This window comes from Phycodurus eques, chromosome 4, assembly GCF_024500275.1.
Source record: "Phycodurus eques isolate BA_2022a chromosome 4, UOR_Pequ_1.1, whole genome shotgun sequence".
NCBI classification, from domain to species: domain Eukaryota; kingdom Metazoa; phylum Chordata; class Actinopteri; order Syngnathiformes; family Syngnathidae; genus Phycodurus; species Phycodurus eques.
Genome location: NC_084528.1, coordinates 17,196,357 through 17,217,726, shown reverse-complemented (window position 1 = coordinate 17,217,726; position 21,370 = coordinate 17,196,357). Strand labels below are relative to the sequence as shown.

General features: G+C 40.9%; 2 protein-coding genes across 5 annotated transcripts; one reads left to right on the top strand and one right to left on the bottom strand.

Moving 5' to 3' along the window:
• The first annotated feature begins 284 nt into the window (after positions 1 to 284).
• On the top strand, positions 285 to 12,106 carry LOC133401372 (C-X-C chemokine receptor type 3-like). 4 transcript variants are annotated; one of them, XM_061674316.1, is made up of 4 exons: positions 285 to 682; positions 1,093 to 1,138; positions 5,975 to 6,332; positions 7,738 to 12,106. In XM_061674316.1, exons 3-4 carry the CDS (start codon positions 5,985 to 5,987, stop codon positions 8,479 to 8,481), a joined length of 1,092 nt encoding a protein of 363 aa, XP_061530300.1. In that variant the 5' UTR covers positions 285 to 682; positions 1,093 to 1,138; positions 5,975 to 5,984; the 3' UTR covers positions 8,482 to 12,106. The 4 variants fall into 4 exon arrangements, with proteins under 4 accessions (XP_061530300.1, XP_061530297.1, XP_061530298.1 ...); XM_061674313.1 differs by having other exon boundaries at positions 5,972 to 6,332; XM_061674314.1 differs by lacking the exon at positions 1,093 to 1,138 and having other exon boundaries at positions 5,972 to 6,332.
• A 1,523-nt stretch (positions 12,107 to 13,629) lies between these two features.
• Positions 13,630 to 17,677, bottom strand: cxcr3.1 (chemokine (C-X-C motif) receptor 3, tandem duplicate 1). Its single transcript, XM_061675631.1, has 3 exons — positions 17,586 to 17,677; positions 15,332 to 15,742; positions 13,630 to 14,547 (listed from the first exon to the last, which is right to left on the bottom strand). The coding sequence occupies exons 1-3, from the start codon at positions 17,604 to 17,606 to the stop codon at positions 13,843 to 13,845; spliced, it is 1,137 nt and encodes a 378-aa protein (XP_061531615.1). The 5' UTR covers positions 17,607 to 17,677; the 3' UTR covers positions 13,630 to 13,842.
• Positions 17,678 to 21,370: the final 3,693 nt, after the last annotated feature.

Here is a 21,370-nt window from a genome sequence, read left to right as displayed (position 1 = left end):
TTGCGCTTGCTTTGTGTCCCTCTTTGTTCACAAGCGTCAAGTCAGCGCCTCCCTTGTCCGGATGTTTTGAAGCTCGCGAATATAGCCTTCAAAATAAAGTTTTTCCGATACATATTCCACATTAGACCGATATATTACGTTCGGTTCGAATTCTATAACATGTTTAACTATCACAATTAAGGACTGAATCACAATTCGTTCATTTGACGGAGTTATAGTACTGTAGGAAAGGCGGTAAGATTTTAATTTGAAAAGCACGCAAGCGGTCTCTTGGGTCGTGGTTTTTGAGGAATATGGCTGTTCGCAGGTCTGAGCTGAAATTTGTTTATAGGAATCGAGAGGCGGAGACTTAATTAGTCATTAAATCCTTTCGCAATTTAACAAGACACCTCGTTGTTGCCGAGTGTCTTTATTGTTCTAGTTTTCTCTCTCCGTGTGTTGTTTTTGGTTGCTTCAGTCCCCACCGCGCGTTTCTCAACTCCGACCCCCCCCCCCGTCAGTTTAAAAGGAATTGGGATCTTCTGGGTTTCGTTTTACGTCTTGATTTGAAGTCCTGCAGAACCCACCCAACTCACCCCAAAAACAGTTAAATTTGACCGCGCGTAGTGGTGGAGAGGTGTGATTTTTCCCCCCTGTTTTTCACTATCACGCTGAACCTTGCAGCTGTCATCTTCTGTTAAAGGTGAGCACAATTATTATGATCATTATTTTTCAACGTCTGCCACACAATATTCTTATGTTAATTGCAGGGGTGGAACAATTTATCCATTAATCAACAACGAATCGATTATCAAATTCATTGAGACTATTTTGATAATTGATTAATCGTTGAGAACCATTGTTTAACTTGTCCCAATGCTCCGATTTCAACCCCCCAACAGTAAATATTCTCAGTTTTCTGTAGTCCTTTCTACAAAATAATTATCAACATTTTTGCCTATTTTCTGACATGTTACGGACCAAAACAGTAACTGAATCATAACCACTTTGTGCATTTTCTGCACTGTCAAATTTAAATTAAAAACTTTTTGAATAAATGAATCAGTATTGTTCATTCATGCATTCATTTCCCATACCGCTTCTCCTCACTAGGACCGCAGGGGTGCTGGAGCCTAGCCCAGCTGACTCTGGGCGAGAGGTGGGATAAACCCTGAACTGGTCGCAGGGCACTTATAAACAAACAACCAATCACACTCACATTCACACCTACGGGCAATTTAGAGTCTTCAATTAACCTACCACGCATGTTTTGGGGATGTGGGAGGAAACCGGAGTACCCGGAGAAAACCCACGAAGGCACGGGGATAACATGCAAACTCCACGCAGGCGAGGCCGGATTCGAAACCAGGTCCTCAGAACTGTGAGGCAGATATGCTAACCAGTTGTTCACCGTGCCACCAATTGGTATTGTAGTTGTTATTATTATTTTTATAAATTCCTTTCTTGGTTCTCTAAAATAGTTTTTCTTCACTCTGTGAGATGCATCCCTCTGAGTCTGACATAAAGAATCAAGTGAAGTCAAAATGGATGGAAATAAAAAAAAATTGTTTTATCCCAGTCATTGCTTATTCAAAAAAAATATTGACAGATTCATCATTTACTAAAATATTATTAGTCGCAGCCCTAGATACTTTGGTGGGGGAGTTGTGATTGGGCATAATGCTCAATAAATTTAGTTGGTTTGACTTGACTTCAGTTAAGTAACTCGTCCGCATGTGTCTCTGACAACAGAGCCATATTTTGTTTTCACGATGTGGTTTAGTGTTTGAGGGAAAATATTCCCACACATATATGGTAGGTGTGGAACAGTCCACCAAAAATCACGGTGCAAGATCTACCTGGGTTTTAAGGTCTCAATTTGGTTCAAGTTGGGGACAGTAAAGGAAGAAAAGTGCTTATGTATTATCGAGAAGACATTTCCAACAGCGAGCTATACCTTCTCCAATAAATGATTTTAAAATAAAGAAGAGTGAAATAAAAACAACTTTCTTTTTCGGAAAGTGCAACATCGAGTGCAAGACTAACAGTTTGAACAGTGTGAATTATTCTGCTATCAAATCACTAATAATGGCATTTGCTATTGCTTTGGCTCCTCCGAAAGAGCCTAGGAGAAGCTGTTTAAATATCGCTGGAAGTTGTGTTTGCGCAGCAGTATCTTTTAATTTTTATTTTGTTTTATTTTATTTTTTTTTGCCAGAGAATGAGCTGCATTGTATTTGTGTACGACATAGACGTGTGGCTATGTCACGCGACCTAATATGGTCCATGTGGGAACGCCGAATAATCTGAATACAATTACATGTAATGTTACAACCCAAGTATACGGTGAACCAAACACTGACAGTCTAAATTTCTTTTGGTGCGTGTGGGAAGTTCACTGTCATCCTTGTCAATATTTTAGGCAGCATGGTGGACAACTGGTGAGCACATCTGCCTCACAGTACTGAGGACATGGGTTCGAATGCGGCCTCGCCTGCGTGGAGTTTGCATGTATTCCCCGTGACTGCGTGGGTACTCCGGTTTCCTCCCACATCCCCAAAAATTAGGCTCCAGCACGCTTGTGACCCTAGTGAGCATAAGCGGTATGGAAGATGAATGGCTAAATTAATAAAATATTTTAAAATCTAAAAAAAGGAAAACCCCAATTCCAATGAAGTTGGGACGTTGTGTTAAACATAAATAAAAACAGAATACAATGATTTGCAAATCATATTCGACCTATATTTAATTGAATACACTACAAAGACAAGACATTTAATGTTCAAACTGATCAACTTTATTGTTTTTAGCAAATAATCATTAACTTGGAATTTTATGGCTGCAACACGTTCCAAAAAAGCTGGGACAGGGTCATGTTTACCACTGTGTTACATCACCTTCTCTTTGAACAACATTCAATAAACGTTTGGGAACTGAGGACACTAATTGTTGAAGCTTTGTAGGTGGAATTCTTTCCCATTCTTGCTTGATGTACAGCTTCAGCTGTTCAACAGTCCGGGTTCTCCGTTGTCGTATTTTACGCTTCATAATGCGCCACACATTTTCAATGAGAGACCGGTCTGGACTGCAGGCAGGCCAGTCTAATACCCGCACTCTTTTACTACGAAGCCACGCTGTTGTAACACGTGCAGAATGTGGTTTGGCACTGTCTTGCTGACATAAGCAGGGGTGTCCATGAAAAAGATGTTGCTTGGATGGCAGCATATGTTTCTCCAAAACCTGTATGTACCTTTCAGCATTAATTGTGACTTCACAGATGTGTAGGTTACCCCTGCTGTTGGCACTAACACAGCCCCATACCATCACAGATGCTGGCTTTTGAATTTTGCGTCCATAACAGTCCGGATGGTTCTTTTCCTCTTTGGCCCAGAGGACACGACATCCCCAATTTCCAAAAACAACTTGAAATGTGGACTCGTCGGACCACAGAACACTTTTCCACTTTGCACCAGTCCATCTTAGATGAACTCGGGCCCAGAGAAGCCGGCGGCGTTTCTGGGTGTTGTTGATAAATGGCTTTTCCTTTGCATAGTAGAGTTTCAAGTTGCACTTACGGATGTAGCCCCGAATTGTATTTACTGACATTGGTTTTCTAAAGTGTTCCCGAGCCCACGTGGTGATATCCTTTACACATTGATGTCGGTTTTTGATGCAGTGCCGCCTGAGGGATCGAAGGTCACGGCCATTCAATGTTGGTTTTCGGCCTTGCCGCTCACATGCAGTGATTTCTCCAGATTCTCTGAACCTTTTGATGATATTATGGACCGTAGATGATGAAATCCCTAAATTCCTTGCAATTGTACGTTGAGGAAGATTGTCCTTAAACTGTTCGACTATTTTCTCACGCACTTGTTCACAAAGACGTGAACCTCGCCCCATCTTTGCTTGTGAATGACTGAGCAATTTAGGGAAGCTCCTTTTATACCCAATCATGGCAACCACCTGGTCCCAATTAGCCTGTTCACCTGTGGGGTGTTCCAAACAGGTGTTGGATGAGCATTCCTCAACTTTCTCAGTCTTTTTTGCCACCTGTCCCAGCTTTTTTGGAACATAAAAGTCTAAGTTAATGATTATTTGCTAAAAACAATAAAGTTTATCAGTTTGAATATTAAATATCTTGTCTTTGTAGTGTATTTCATTAAACATAAGTTGAAAATGATTTGAAAATCATTGTATTCTGTTTTTATTTTTGTTAAAAAAGTTTGTTTTTTAAAAAAGTTTGGATGTTACAAGACATTGCTATATTTTTAAATATTATAAGAAATGTTTGGAAAAAGTCCGTTTTTTAAAGAATATTTAAAAAATGCATGACAGTTGAATGTGCCAAGATATTTCACTGTTTTTAAAATCTTTTTTAAATGTACAGAAAAGTTAAATGTTACAAGATAGCCCAAATGTGTTTTATTTAAAGTGTTTAAAAAAATCTAAAACAAAATTAAATTTTACAAGAGATTACACTTTAGTTTTCATTGGAAATATTTTACAAATGTTAAAAAAAGGTTACATGTTGCAAGATACTGTATTCCACTATTAAGTTTTGAATATTTAAGAAATTACAAAAATACACAATGTTAAAATATTTTTGTATTTTATTTCATTTTAAATATTATTGAATTATAAAAAAAATAATATAATAACAGCGCAAATATTTTTTTAATTGGAAATATTTTTAAAATGTATCGTTTTATTTTGGATTTGAAAAATTCAATAGCTAGATCTAAAAATAATTAATATAATGTTGATGTCAATATAATTAACAGCCCTACTTTTATGTAGTAAATGCGAAAACATTCAGATGTGCTCAGATGCTTGTTTACCCAGGCAAAATTTGTAAGATGTGTACAATTCTTGAAAGAAAACATGAAGGACCAGGCGAAACACATTTCATTTTATTTTAATAGGATTCAATTTAAACTGTTAAGCATTTCAGAAAAACACAAAACATTTAGTTGACATACATGATTTGCTTTCGCGGGCCACATAGAATTATGTTCGGATCTGGCCCCCGGGCATGGAGTTTGACACGGTTTGTTTGAAATTTTTTATTGGAAGTAAAATTTCTATTTAACTTACGTGCAATACATTTTTAATTGAATTATTTAATTTTTTTTTATTTTCTTATTTTCAAGCTAGTGTTCATAATGTACATAATGTTACAGTGGCTTACAGTAATATTAACTCAACTTTTAAGCAATAAAACCTCTTTCTCGCTTCTGATGAACACTTGGGCTGCAGCTCTCAAATATTTTTCGAACTTTGTATTCTTCCGATTATCCTGTTGATTAATCGGATAAAAATGTAAAACTTATTTCTACACGGAGCGGTGTGTGCAGTCACATCTCTCCAAAGCTTCGAGGCAGAGATTTTACGGCTGCCTTTTTTTGTAATTGAATTATTTAATTTATTCGCTCAATCTTTTCAACCTGTAATTGAACACTTAGGCCTAATACTTTATTGAGTTTGAATGTTGGCCAGTATGGTGGTGCTTGGGGAGATCAGTAGTTTTTTTTGTAGGTGGTACTTGGTGTAAATAGTTTGAGAACCACTGCTCTAGTGTACACCACACACCATAAGAGCAGCACTTACTGGAAGCTCTTGATACACATCTCACTGCTTGGTGTTATTGCTACAATTTGTCATCTGATCATTGCATAGATTACCCATGACATTTGCATTTACCGCATGTGAATTAAAAAGCAGAAGTGTTCTCATTTGCTCACATCAGGGTGGTGTTCCTGACGCTCAGCTTTGTCAATGAGTGTGTGTGGGGGGGGCTTCCGATTTGAACCCACTCGCTGCTCTTGCCTCATACAATGATATCACAGTACACCATGTGAGACCTCAGCCTGTATTCTTTAAAAGCACTCTGGCATGGACGTTCTCAAAACTTCACACGCACGCACAGACAGAGAGGATTAAACCAGTTCAGCTGTATAAGCGCATTCTGAAGACGGCACTGTTGTCTACGCAGTAGCAGGACCAAGATGGACGTCAACCTGGACGGATTGTTCCGGCTTAACGTCAGCTACGACTACGACGATGACTACGCGTACAAAGACGATGACCCGGAGTCCCAGGGCAGCCAGGCAGTGTGGATCCCGCTCGTCTACTCGGTCGTTCTGATCCTCGGCCTGTTCGGGAACGGGCTGCTGCTGGCGACACTGGCACTGAAGAAGCGAGCGTGGAGGACGTCGGACATCTTCATTCTCCACCTGAGTGTCGCCGACATCCTGCTGCTGGTCACGCTGCCACTGTGGGCGGCACAGGCCACCCAGAGTTGCGGATGGTGCATCGGACTCGCTCTTTGCAGAATCAGCGCAGTTATTTTTAAGGTTTGGGCTGTTTTGTTCCCCCCTCACACTCACTTTCTGAACACATGAGGCAAAACTACATCCGAAATGTAATATGTAACTTCAGAAGAGGCAAAACTACTTTCACTCTGTAGTTAAGTAAAACTAATACTAATACTAAAAGTACAATACTGCTGTAACTTTAGAGTAATATAACTCAAGTAAAAATAAAAATTAGTCCTATGAATAATAAGTATTCAGTGAAAAAGCTACTCAAGTACTGAGTAAATGATATAGGTTACCATTTTTACCATTTTTTGTTTTTAGTCAAAGCATGAATATCAAATAGAACAGAACAAAAATATAAAATAGGAACATGCAAATTCAAATACATTGGTGCCCAGAGATACAAGTTTAATTTGTATGCATCTCAAAACATTTGTATCTCAAACCATCTTCCCCTATTGAAATAAATGGAAATGCAACTAGAAACAAACAACCATTCACACCTACGGGCAATCTAGAGTCTTCAGTTAACCTACCACTCATGTTTTTCGGATGTGGAAGGAAACTAGGAGTCCCTGGAGAAAACCCACGCAGGCACGGGGAGAACACGCAAACTCCACACAGGCGGGGGCTGCGATTTGAACCACGGTCCTCAGAACTGTGTGGCGGATGTGCTAACGAGTTGTCCATCGTGCCTCCTCTTTTTTTTTTTTTCCCCATCCATCCATCCATTTACTGAGCCGCTTCTCCTCACGAGGGTCGCGGGCGTGCTGGAGCCTATCCCAGCTGTCATCGGGCAGGAGGCGGGGTACACCCTGGGCTGGTTGCCAGCCAATCGCAGGGCACATACAAACAAACAACCATTCGCACTCACATTCACACCTACAGGCAATTTAGAGTCACCAATTAATGCATGTTTTTGGGATGTGGGAGGAAACCGGAGTGCCCGGAGCAAACCCACGCAGGCACGGGGAGAACATGCAAACGCCACACAGGCGGGGCTGGGATTTGAACCACGGTCCTCAGAACTGTGAGGCGAATGTGCTAACTAGTTGCTAACATCGTGCCTCCTCTTTTTTTTTTTTTTCTCCCATCACAATACAAATTTAACTCATTAGTATCAGTCAAAATCACTTTTCTGCATGACATGTTTCTTTTGACAAAAAGCTAGTTTTGGTTTGGTGAAACCAACCCATCTAAAGAATGAAAAAATATCGTAATAGACTTTTTTTTACTGGTTAAAAAAAAAAAGAGACTTGGTAGATTTGGTGTTTATATTTTCACAGAACACAATATTCTGTGGGTCTTGAAAGATGAGTCAAAATGCTCTAAAACAGCTGCTGATATTGGAAGCCCCGTTTTGAGTCGTAAATGTGTTAAAAAGTACATCCTCCATCATATGCCCCCTTTAAACTAAATCACATTGTTTTCCTCTCCCTAGCTAAACTTCTTCTGCGGGATTTTTCTCCTGACCATCATTTGTTTGGACCGTTACCTGTCGTTGGTCCACGCCAAGCAGCTGTACTCCCACAAGAAGCCCATGTTGGCCCACCTCAGCTGCCTGTCGGTGTGGCTCGTCTCCCTGCTTCTCACCGTCCCCGAGTGGCTCTCCGTGGCGTTGGAGCGGCACCCGTGGAAGGAGGAGAGGGCCCAGTGCGTCCTCAGCCTCTACCCCACCAACAAGCGCTTGGCATCGCGCCTTCCCCACCACGTGCTCAGCGCGGCCTCCGCCATCGTCATCGGCTTCTCGTGCGCGATGCCGTGGCTCCAGCGCCCTGCCAAAACACTCCGTAAGAGGGTGGTCACGCTCATCCTAGTGGGGGTCTTCTCGCTCTGCTGGATTCCGTATAATGTCGCGCTCGTCGCAGACACATTCAGAGGGGCAGAGAACACCTCCAACGGTTCGTCCGGTCTTCCCCAAAGTTCCCGGAGGACCTCTCTGACAGTCACGGCGGCATTGGGCTGCGTCCACGCCTGCCTCAGGCCGTTGCTCTACCTCGGCCTGAGCAGCGATTTTAGGAAGTGGACCCTGGCGGCGTTGAGTTGCGTCAGAGCAGAACCTAAGGGGTCGGTGTGGGAATTGGGCGTGGGCGACGACGCCTCGCTCGAGCAGAGCCCCGAGACGGAGGAGCTTAAGCAGATTGCCAGTGTGGAGCAGCAAGTGCAGTCTAAAATGGCCACGTAGCAGAGGTGGGGAACTCGAAGCAAGTTGTTCAATTCAAACTTTAGTCACCAGTTTTAAGACTTGGGACTTGCTTGGCTAAAACATATGATAGACTCGAATCGACTTGACTTTGACTTGATATTCATGAGCCTTGACGACTTCAACCTGAATTACAGTGGTACCTTGACATACCAATGCCTCAATTACAGGTTTTTCGAGTTACAAGCTATTGCATCGTCGATTTTTTTGAGCATTTTGTTGCGAGCCAAAATTGTACATACAAGTGAAGAGGGAAGAAAATGGAGCACTGTAATACACTCCCGTGTGGGCAAGGAAGGACACACTTACCAATGCACTTTCAGCCATTTATTGAACAGGACCAGCAGCTAAACAAATAAAAAAATGAAAACACACGCACAAGGAGCATGGAACAGATGTCACCATGTGGGTAATGGCTGACCTGAGCTGAAGTCAGAGCTCCTGACTTCACTCACGAGGCCACACCCCCCTTAAAGGCACCCGTCAAACACAAATACACCGCTCTGTGTGTTTGCGTGTGAGACTTGCGGCTGAATTGCACTTCTTAAAACTAATGTATTTCTTTACATTCTATTTTATTATGTATTTATATTTTTCAATACAGTGATATTTTTCTTTATGAAAACATACAACAAATATTGTGGTGGTTTTGGGAGGCTGAAACGATGAATGGCATTTCCATTCATTTTATTGGGGAAAAAATGTATTTGATATATGAGTAAATTTGAGTTGCGAGTTTGGTCATGTAACAAACTAAACTCATAAGGTAGCACTGTCTTGGCTGTTTACACTTCAAAATCAGCATTTTCAAGATGTGCCATTTGTTCTGCTTTTAAACAAATGTTATTTTCTGTGTCGTGCATGCAAACCTGGCAACCCACCAGTACGCTATGATGCAAAAAACATGTGAAGAGCTCAGAAGATAATTCAATTTGGTTTCGAGGATTATGTTTTTGATGAAATAGAGAAAAAGAGAAAAGCAACATGCAGGATTTGCAACTCGAGAGATGAGACCCAACACCCACAACATCTAACTTCATGAGTAAACTGTCAACTTCACAGTTTAGCTAACCTACAGCTGGTCAAATGTAGGCTTGAAGACAGTTATGCGTTTCATTGAAAACACAATCAAGTAATAGACAATGTGGAGACGAGTTTGGAACCATTAAAAACGGTAATTGTGAGCATGTTGGCACAGCTAACGAACACAAGTACCGATAGTGTTGACAGTACATGCTAATACCAAGTGGCTAACGTGCAACTGAGCAAGAATACACTTGACTCGTGAGCTGCTTAACCCAAGTAATGACTCGACTCGACTTGCTTGACATTTAGTGGAAACTCGAAATTGACTTGCTTGATTTTTGCCAAAGTAACAGAATAATAATGATAAGTACCTCTGCCACATAGGTCATGATTATTTTCTTACTGATGCACTCTCAAAGGGAAGTTAGTGTCATGTGCGTCACAGACCGAGGAGGTGTGATGACTTTTATTGTCATGGGGAGTGTGTAATATATTTAACCACTGTTTCACATTTCTTTGTCACTTTGTGTACATATGTTTTTAATGCCTGTATTTTAATAGTCGCTGTTATTGCAAACTTGTGTTGTCTCATACACTGCCTAACCCTCCTAAAAAAAAAAAAAAAAAAAAGTCTGCTTTTACCAAAGCAATTAGATACGTGCCCTTCTTCCTGGTCTCAAATTCTTGGTCTTGGTCTCAAAGTGGTCTTGATTTTGACTTGGTCTCCAAGGCTTGGTCTTGACTTGTCTTCAAAGTCTTGTTCCCAAAGTCTGGGTCTTGACTTGGCCACAAAGACTTTGTATTGACTTGGCCTCAAAGTCTTGGTCTTAAAGTCTGGGTCTTGACTTGGCATCTAAGTCTTCTTTTTGACTTGGTCTCAAAGGCTTGGTCTTGAATTGGTCTTAAAATCATGGTCTTGATTTTAACTTGGCCTCAAAGACTTGGCCACAAAGGCTTTGTCTTGACTTGGCCTCAAAGTCTTGGTCTTGATTTGGTGTCAAAGTCTTCTTCTTGACTTGGCCTCAAAGGCTTGGTCTTAACTTGGGCTCAAAGTCTTGGTCTTGAAATCCTGGTCTTGATTTTGACTTGGCCTCAAAGTATTGGTCTCAAAGTCTTGATCATAACTTATCTTCAATTTCTTCATATTTATATGAAAGTCTGAGTCCCAAAGTCATGGTCTTGACCTGCCTTCTTTGTCTGAAAGTACCATATTGGTCTTGACTTGTTTCAAAGTCTTGGTCTTCACATGACTTCAGTTATTATTATAATAGTTATTATTATTATTAATGTTTGTGTATTTTTATGTACAACACTTTGTTTCAGCTGTGTTGTTTTTCAAAGTGCTCTAAAAATAAAGTTGAGGTGAGTCATCCATTGATCCTGACCATCTTTAATAATGAGAAGTATCAGTAATTCTCCAAGTCCGAAGAAAACTTGAAGGTATTGGGAGCATGAGACCACATTTTCACACAGGGATTGACCCCCACCACCACATTCCCAGAATCCAGACTGTAAGAATCTTTGGACTGTGCTGAAGGAGGCTTACAGCTGTGGCCCAATACAAATGGAATTTATCCACACGATGCTGTATCATAATCAAAGCGACAGGCAATCTGTATAGAGCAGTGTGTTTAGAGCAGTTTTTATGACTGGGCAGTGTAATTCTAGGAGTTTTAGTAGCTAAATATTATTATATGTTGGGAAGATAAGCTCCTGTCCTTATCAGTCATCTTCAACGGTGCCGAGGCACTTGGTAAAGTCGACAGTGACGACTAAGTAATCTGGCCATTTTACTCCAAGAACCACGCAGTTACGTAACAAGCATGTTTTGGTGTCTGCGAGGGAATTTCCTGCTGGGCAAATCCTGCAGTGCTTTTTTATTTTTATTATTCACTGTTACAACATGATCGTGGAGGGCACACAGCAGGTTGACACAGATATGTCGGTAATGTCATTGGTCATGTTTCTACGAGACTATTAAAAGCTCTGATGTGTTGACTCCCTGTCTGTTTGGGAGGGCTTGTCTCTCACAGTCAACCAGACCAACCTGATTTGTAAGTCGAGGTTGTGTAAATGCAAAGACACGATACAAAGAAAGAAACAGGGTGAGTGTTAACAGTGTTAATCCTGTATAGTCCTCCAATGGCTGTACTAAATGTATGAAAACAATCAAACAAATGTGTATTCTGAGTAACAATGAGTTAAATGTTATTTTGTTTCCTCTCAAATAAATATGTTTGATGAAAGTACAGAAAAAGCCATGTTACAAGCCATTACAACTTAAAGCCATGACAAATTGATCAGTCTTGCATATTTGGGTGAGGTTTGCATGCCCCCACTCTGCTCCGTATTATCTCTTTTTTTTTTCTTGCATAAACCGCACATTGCACAAGGGTGCAAAGCTGTGCTTTTGTTTTCCCTACATTTGTTTCCTGTCAGAATCACACAAGACGTTTTTCTTGAAGGTGTTGAATTCGTGCCATGAAGTCATTGAAAGTCTACACGCCGTATGAGGACAACATGTCTTCAAAACTTGCTTTTAGGCATTGAAGTAATTCCACTCTGTGCTGAAGTATAAGCAAAGTTATGTGTAAAAAAAAAAAAAAAAACTGAGTAGTATTTTATTAGTCTATGAGTACTTTAGTAACTGAAGTATTTCTACTTCACCACCACTGATTCCCGTGTATGACGTTGGTAAAAGTGTTATCTGCAATCTGACGATTGTCCATAAATTATGCCTACACAAAGATAATGGTCATTTTGAATGACACTGTGAGAGAGGTATTAATTTACTGAGATGTTTCTTATTGTGGTTGTACTATGTAGTTTGCAGTCATGTACAACTGTTCCTAATACAACAATTCTGAATATGATGTAATGGAGCAACACTTTGTTAATGAATACCCACCCCTCTGACAATGTCAAAAGAGCACTATTATCACTGTTAAGGTAACAACTCTTCTATTAGCTCTCACTAACATCTTACTGTATATATATATATATATATATATATATATATATATATATATATATATATATATATATATATATATATATATATATATTTATGTGAGAGACTTCACACATGATGAGAGAAAAATCAGATGTGTGCTTACTGCTTTTATTGTGTGCGGTGTACTCAAGATGATGAGCACAACACACCACACGTACTGATTTTTGTCGTAGTACCAAAACTGACCTGTGAGAGGCGACATGGTCCCACCGGACATCTACACTACCTGAAAATATAAAGAAGAAAGAGTAGTGGAGTAGCAGAAGTAGAAATAGAAGAATCTAGTTGTTAGCTTATTTGGTAATTGCATTAAGGTTGCAAAGTCCTTGTCATTATTGTGTGTGTCCGGCAACAGCGTGAGCTTCCTGATCGGCTATTGTTCTGTTTCACGTCACAGTCATGGAGCTCGTGGCTCAGTGTTGAAGTGGCGGTTCTCGGGGGGACCTTGGGGGCCAGTCCCCCCCAAACACTGTGCTTGCCCCCCCTCTCACACCCCCAAGGTTAGCTTCAATACAGCCCCCAAAATTAAAATATACCACCCAAGTGTTTGTTTTGGGACAGTCCCAATTGGCCCCCCAGGACGTTGACATTTATTTGAGGTTCTTACTCTGATTTTATTTTTATTTTTTAAAATCAGAAGTTACTCACCAGTCACTCTTTATTTGATTAGTTTTTTTCACTGAGTACTTTATTAGAGGACTACTTTTTAACATCACGCCATCTTGTTCTAAAGTAACAGTCATCTTATGTGGCATCTCAGTGGCAAGGAACCATGTTGAGGGTAGGACCTTATAGTAGAAAGACCAAAGCCCTGTCTAACTGAAAAGTAGTATTTAGTAGTAGTACATACTAGTAGTACATAGTAGTACAATCAAAAACCTTTTGGGGAGCATCTATTGCTCACGGATTTTTGTTATTTGTGACCAGGGTTGGTCCCTATTCCCCACAAATACTCTAGTAGGGGTTTTACTGTACCCTAATTAGGATTGTGCAGGTATACCTAGTGGTTTGGCCGGTTTCATTTCTGTTATTGCAAACTAATCATTGGTGTCCGATGGGGTATACAAATGTGAAACAAAAAATGTATTCATGTTTATTTAATGGCACAGTGTAATACAGTACTTATGGTATGTATGCTGTTGAAATCGAAGCGATACTAGAAGAAAATTGTTGTATACACAAAAGAGATGCTCAGAAGTATAAAGGTATGACCTTTCAGGATTTTGGTACAATGGAAATGTCTCTAGATACATATTTTGCAGGAGGTTGGTTCTGGTGTGTGCATGCTTCTGTTGTCATGTGTTTCAGATTGCTAGGGAGTTTGAGGTGTCTGCAGACTCAGACCAAATGGAGGTTCTCCTTCTGCCGACCACTGACAGGAGTTTCTCGGATTTGCAGGTAAGGATCCTCATGATGTCCAGGAGCTGACGGCGAAACTTGACCCCCACAAAGGCGTACAGGATGGGGTTGAGGCTGCAGTGGAGGTAGCCTATAGTCTGGGTGACAATCATAGCCTTCGCCAGAGAGGCTCTAAATTCACAACTGGTGCTGGTGTCGTCCAAAAAAGCCGTGTCCACCATGAGGACAATGTTGTACGGCGTCCAACAGAGAAAGAACACCACCACCACGGCAGCGATGACCCAAAACGCCTTCTGCTTCTGGGGGCCCCCTGTACCGCAGCGTAACCGGCGCAGGATACACGAGTAGCAGAAGATGAGGACAAGCGACGGCAGCAGGAAGCCAGCGATGTGGTCGAGGAGACGCGAGGCCAGTCTCCACGAGTGAAAGTTGGACACACACTCTGTTTTGTTTCGCCTTGCATCGTGCAACGCCTCCCGGAAGATCCAGTCAGGCACGGAGAGGACAACCGAGAAAAGCCAGACGGCCAGGCAACTGGACTGGATGAGCCAGGGTTTCCGGCGAGAGTACATCTGGGTGGCGTGCACGATGGACAGGTAGCGGTCCAGACTGATGCACGCCAGAAGCAAGATTCCACAGTAGAAGTTGATCTGAGAATAGAAAGACAACGCTTTTGGTTTGTTTTTTGGAATTTACCTTTGGAATAATCTCTGTCAGTCACTATAGCTATCGATCTGTCTATCTAACTGCCTGTCTGTCCGTCAGGCTCCCTATACATTCAGTCACTCCATCCTTTTGTCAGTACATATACAGTATCTGTCTCTCTTAATCAATTTGGCATTCAATCCATCATTGCTTCAGTCGGTCCATCCGTCTCTCTCTCTCTCTCTGTCTAGGTGTCCGTCTGTCTGTCTGTCTGTCAATCAAACCATTGATACATCTGTCGGTCTGTCCATCTATGTCTATCGATCTATCTCTCTCTGTCTGACCATCTATCAGTCTGACACACCATCTATCAACCCCTTTATCAGTTGATCTATCTTATCTTTCTGTTAATACTTTGATGCATTCATCAATATGTTTGTTAGTCATTCTACCTGTCTGTCTAACCTTCTGTTGCTCTGTCCATCCATCTTTCTGTCTGTCAGTCCTTCAATCTGTTGCTCCTTTATACATCCGGCAACCCGTCAGTTCATCTGTCAGTCATTCTATCTGTCTGTTTAACCTTCTGTCTCGCTGCCTGTATGTCCTTTGATTCATTAGATCGTCCATATGTCAATCAATCCGTATGTCATTACATACTGTATTACTGTCTCTGTACATCGATACGGCATTCAATCTATCGATACATCGGTCAGTCAGCACGTTTCACCACTGGTGGGCACATGACAATAATAATAATAATAATAATAATGATAATGTCTTTTGTCCTACTGTGAAAACAGCTCCAGTGATCTTGCAGAGAGGCGTGCCGAAGGTCCACCCAACAATTTGGACGTCCTGTGCGGTCATCAAGGGTAGTGTGAACAGCAACAGGACGTCAGTCACGGCCAGGTGCAGAATGAAGGTGTCCGTCACGCTCCACGTCTTCCGGCTCCGAGCCAGAATTCCCAGGAGAAGCCCGTTGCCCATGATGCCCACGACGAAGGCCACCGAGTACAGCACTGGTATGAAGATCGCCTCGAAGTGCCGGACCTCTTTCGGGTCACACACGCTGACAAACGACTCATTGCTGACGTACGACTCGTTGCTGTCGTACTCACTTCCTTCCAGCAGGTCGATGTCGTCCAACAACCATGAGTCTAGGTCTAAGGTAACAGCTTCACCGCTCTCCAGCAAAGAGCTCTGAAAATATGACACAGTGTTTGGGTGTTGTTTCACTTGCCTAACGTCTGTGCAGGCAGCATGTATTCAGTTCCCACTCAGTAACGGTTCAAATGCAAGCGTGAATTGTCTCTCTCTATATATATGTCCTTCAATCTGTCAGTCAGTTGATACATCTGTCAGTTCGGCAATCCGTCGGTCCTTCAATCCATGAATTTGTCTGTCAGTCTGTCTTAGCTATCGCTCTAACCTTTCATCTTTCTGCTTGTTAATATGCCCTGTGATTGACTGGCAACCAGTCCACAGTTTAGTCCATTCATCGATCTATCAGTCATTCTATCTAGCTATCATTTGTTGGTTTCATCGGTCCTATGATAGACACGTTGGGGTGTCATGTCACCGATGGTGGAGTAGTTACGTTTCCACTCAGTGACAAATGGTTCTCTATATGTGCCTTGTATTTGCCTGGCGACAGGTCCAGGGTGGAGTCTGCCTTTGGCCCAAAGTCAGCTGAGTTAGACTCCAGCTCCCACCCAACCCTCGACAGGGTAAGTAAGCAGTGTCGAGAATGGATGGCTGGTTTTTTTTTTTTTTTATATAACCACATGATGCTGCTGTGTATCTATAGCCTGTCATAACAGTAGGATATTTACACATAATTGTTTCATGTCGATGAGGAACAATCATTTGTAGCCTCCACGAGCTGACTTTGGGCGAGAGGCTGCGTACACATTGGATTGGTTTCCAGTCAATCAGCAGGACACACAAAAAAACTATTCCCTCTCTCATTCACACCTATGGGCAATTTGAGTCTTGAAGGACCCTAACTTGCATGTTTTTGGAATGTAGGAGGAACAGTCTTGTAATGGAGTATAAATACTTCACTGTAGAACAGAATTTTCATGTGTCTGTCCTTTCTTATGTGTATTTCTGGCAACTTTCACTTTAAGTCCACTGCATTTCTACTTAAAAATCACACGAAATGGTATGTTGACAAAATGCCTGAACCACAGAGCACAAAGCGGAAAAATCGTCCTGCCTGTTCAGAGCGAGGTACACAATTTACCCACGGAGAGTACTGACAAGATGAAAGCACCTGCTGCTCACACACCTCCAGCAGCAGATGATGATTAAAACAACTACAATGGTGCCAATCAAAGCACTACATCAGCATGACATTGTGCAGGCGTACATATTGAAGTGTCCAGTGACTGCGTTGTTCCACAGTAATGTTTTTAGAAATTAAGTTTTGCATATTGTTATATTTTTGTTCCCTACCTTCTTATGTCATTGTTGATACATTATGATGAGAAATCATTAACATGGTCGGGGTCTTCACAAAAATGAATATAATTAATTAATAGTAATAACAGAATTGAGGTAATTTAGCTGATTTGTTATTTCAGAAGTCAATCGAACTAGTAGCCTTTCACAATAATCACTACCTGAAAAGGAGCTGTCAGTTTCAAAAAGGTTGGTGACCCCTGCTCTGCAGTCTACACAGTTGCACCACATCTATATGGCATTTATAAATCACTTCAATGGTATTGCCACAATGTTCCTTTTTTTTTTTTTTTTGCTGAATTATCTGCCATTGTCACTTTTAACCTCAGTGGAACTGACAGTTTTTGTTTAACACAAAGGAAGCACTCACACTGATAATTAACCTGTTATTAAACTAATTATGTTAATAAAGTTAGTTAAGTTAATTAAACACAAATACGGGTGTTCCTGAAATACAAAGTAGGAATGTGTAAACTGCAAACAATAAAAGGTATGCAAGTCTCATAATAACAATAATAATAATAACGTCTTACTAGCTTTTTCCCGATTCGGGGTCGCTAAAATAGTAATAATAACTTACCAGGCTGAAATCATGTGACATGGTTGATTACAGCAGATTCATGCACCATACACACGCAATGCGGACAGTAACTTTCTATAAAAGAGAGGAAGTTGAGGTTATATGAGAAAAAAAAAACAACGTGAAAACCAAATCGTGAAGGCAGGTGTGCAGAGTGCTGAGTGCATTCAGGGGGATGCAAATGACATCACAGGAAAAGCTCGAGTATACAATTTTTACACCATGTCCCAACTTCATTGGAATTGGGGTTAGTATGAAAAAGTTAAAATATAAGTGTAATTAATAAACTGTTTTTTTTTTATGAAGTATAATTATTGGGTTGGGTATGTGCCTTTAAGGTTCATGACCAAGTGAGCAATGTCAAGATGGATTCGGGTTGGCTGCTTACCCTGCATGTGAGCATCGAGGCGTGAGCTGTGGTCTACAGCAGCTCCTTGCAAGTGTTCTCATTTGTATTTGTGTGTTTGACTGTTTGTCCCATTCAAGTAACAGCTGAAAATGCTTCGGCGACTGTGGCTCTCCTTGCCCACGTGAGAGGGCATCACGGTGCCTTAATTGCTCCAGTTTTTCACACTTGGCTCAAATTTTAGCTTGCAACAAATTTGAGCTTGCAACACAAAGAAAACAGTCGACCATGCGACAGCTCGTAACTCGACAAAACTGTTAGTTGGGGCACTTGTAAGTCAAGGCGCCATTGTACACTTTATATTCTTTTTTGTAAAATATTTGTTTGATGGTGTGCCGTGAGATTTTTAAAATTTAAAAAAGGTGCTTTTGCCTAATACTGAGCAACAGTGCCGAATGCATTTATTTCATCACTTGCCATAAAGAAACCATCCACCATCATGAAGGCTTTTAATGAGGACTCTCAATTACCGTAAAGTCCTTGTTTTTTTTAATCTCTCAAATTTTAGGAGTGCTTCAGCACCTCCAAAAGCACCTCCTTGGGCTTCTCTTCATTAGGGTCGCTGGTGAGCTGGAGATGATCCCAACTGAGATTTTGGCGAGTGCTGGGATACACCTTGGACTGGTGGCCGGCCAATCACAGGTCACATGTAGATATACTGTAGACATATACAACCATTCACCGTCACATTCAACCTATGGAAAATTTAGAGTCTCAAAATTCCAGTTTTTGGAATGTGGGAGGAAGCTGTAATACCCAGAGAAAACAGGCAGACTTTGAACACGCAAACTCTTTGCCGATTAGCAAAATCAGGATTTAGACAATCTCTAAAGAAAACAATTAGAGTGCCGTATGTCTTGTTTACTTGAAGGCCATAATAACTGTGGAGGAAAAGGCGAATGGGTGGTATCTTTCAAGAACAAGCTGTCATGTTAAGATAAGGACGATTAGGGCAATTTTATATGCATCATTTTTTTCTGCTTTCAACAAGCTACCTCCTCGGGAATGAATGATTGTATTTTATCGTAAAGAATTATATATTTTTTGTGTCCATATGATTGACTGTGGAGTAGTGGCGAGCATGTCTCCCTCATAGGTCTGAAGTTCTGAGTTTGAATCTGGGCTTTGACCTTCCTGCGTGGAGTTTTGAAAGTACTCCCGGTGCTTGTGTGAGTTTTACCAGATACTACAACTTCCTCCTACATTACAAAAACATGTATGCTAAGTTCATTAAAGACTGTAAATTGTCCATAGGTGTAAATGTGAGTTTGAATGGTTGTTTGACTATTCAGTATGTGCCCGGTAGAACAACAAACGAATGAGTGGCAATTCGGATTCACTTGCGAATCCGCTTGAAAAACCGAACCGCGAATCATAATTTTTGCAGACGAATGAAATCAAATCAAAGTCCGTATTTTATTGTGACGAGCTGCAATGTTTTGTTTACTTCCGCCGCCATTTTGACTTATTGCGCATACACATACAGTACGCGCAGTTATAGCCACCGCTACACCCGATCAGGTGGATCACGGAGCTGTACTCTCACCCATCCAATGGCCATGAGGGGCCGCATGGATGCTCATGGCAGACTGCGACTGCAGCAGATGATTTGGATACTTTCTTGAAACTTATGGGAAGAATTTTCCTCCTTCCTCCTCATGCAATAGACGAATCAATCTTCTTACGACACGTCCAGACTTGTTTCTGGAAGACGGGAGCAATTAGCAAAACAAAAGTAAAATGTGAGGAAAATTATGTAGCATTACCCCGTTGGAGCGGAGAAAAGGAAAAGGTGAGAGGTAAACAGTTTTAAGCAACATGACCCAAGATTTCAAACGTTTTCACAGTGACAATGAACATGCGTAACCAACAAACAGCAAGAGCCAGATGCTCTTGCCAGTCACAGTAGCAAGTCACACGAGTGACACTTTCCATCACAAAGATGTGTGTATTAAAACAGTCGAAATTGTGAAGTGTATTACCGTAAATATCGGTGAATGTTCTTAGCAATCACAGTGAAAGCATTGAGATGATTTACTTGTTTGATAATAATCCTTGCAAAGGATTTTAAGGACTTTGTCTAGCGCTGGAAATAGAAGAATTTTCTCATGTTCCCTTTTTTAATGGGGGATGAACTTTAATTTTCAAAATCTTTGCAGTATTCTGATGTAAAGAAGAGGGAGGCTACCTACATATCCTGGAAAGTGGATTTAATTATATTTATCATTGTCTCTTTAGACCTTCTTTATGAACAACCTTATCAGTATATCATTTCTTCTGAAATCTGGGTTTTAGTTCTTGTTGTTTGCATTGAGCCAACACCTGCGTGCGAGCCTCATTTTGAGACGTGTTCCTGTTTTCTTTGCACCTTCTCGTCTCCACTTCTTGTTTTGTTATTAACCTGCACCTAACCCGAAAGCAACATAGTGCAGCACTACAGACGATTACACTTGATGATTCTATTTTATATGATTGACATGAATTTATTTTATCTATTGTATGTGTACCCTTGATTAAATTATACTTGGTTTTATTTTACTTCAGCTTTGAGATACAGCACATACCCTGGATCAAATTTAACATTTTAGCTTGGTTTAGTTTATATATACACTCTATAACTTATATCTCATGGTAATTCCCACACAAAATAAGAGTAGATCAATTGTTTCAGCGTAGCCTGATTGACTGATGTACTTTTGTATGAATCCCATAATAAAATTCAGAAGTGAAACAAAAGTGGCTTGCCATACGCATTGCTCTGGCTGCACGTGGCCCTCTTTCCGTGCTTATTGCACATCGCACATAAGAATGACAATTTTCTGGGTAAGTAACAGCACTTGTACACAACAAGGAGACCTTGTGTTAACAACCACTAAGTGGAAAATACACAATGACACTGTTGTTTATTTAACCTTAAGCATGTGTCTGAAGAACAACTGGAGGGTTTGCGCCTGTACAAAATACAATAATTATGACTGACTTACGCATTTCACCTAAATGCCTTTTATTCATTTATTTAATTTTGCAGGTATGGTTTTACAAACCCCTTCCTCTTTTGACTCAGGGTGGTTTGGTCTGACCACATTTTAGGGCGTATGTCGCTAGTCAGTGCATGGATAGCTACATTATCTCAAAATGCACAGAAGTCAGTGCATATGAGAGCCGACACAAGCTTGTGATCATCTCGTTTAGCACACTATTAAAAAGGACACTTTTTTTTTTTTTTTTTTTTTAATGGGTTGATCATTTGCTATGTACAACACCACAATGTCTGAAAATGCATAACCTGACAAAAGGTACATAAGGTACTGTCGTAATACTGTAATAGGCCTCCTCCTTCATTTTATCCATGGCAAAGTTTTGCCCCTCTCACATTAGG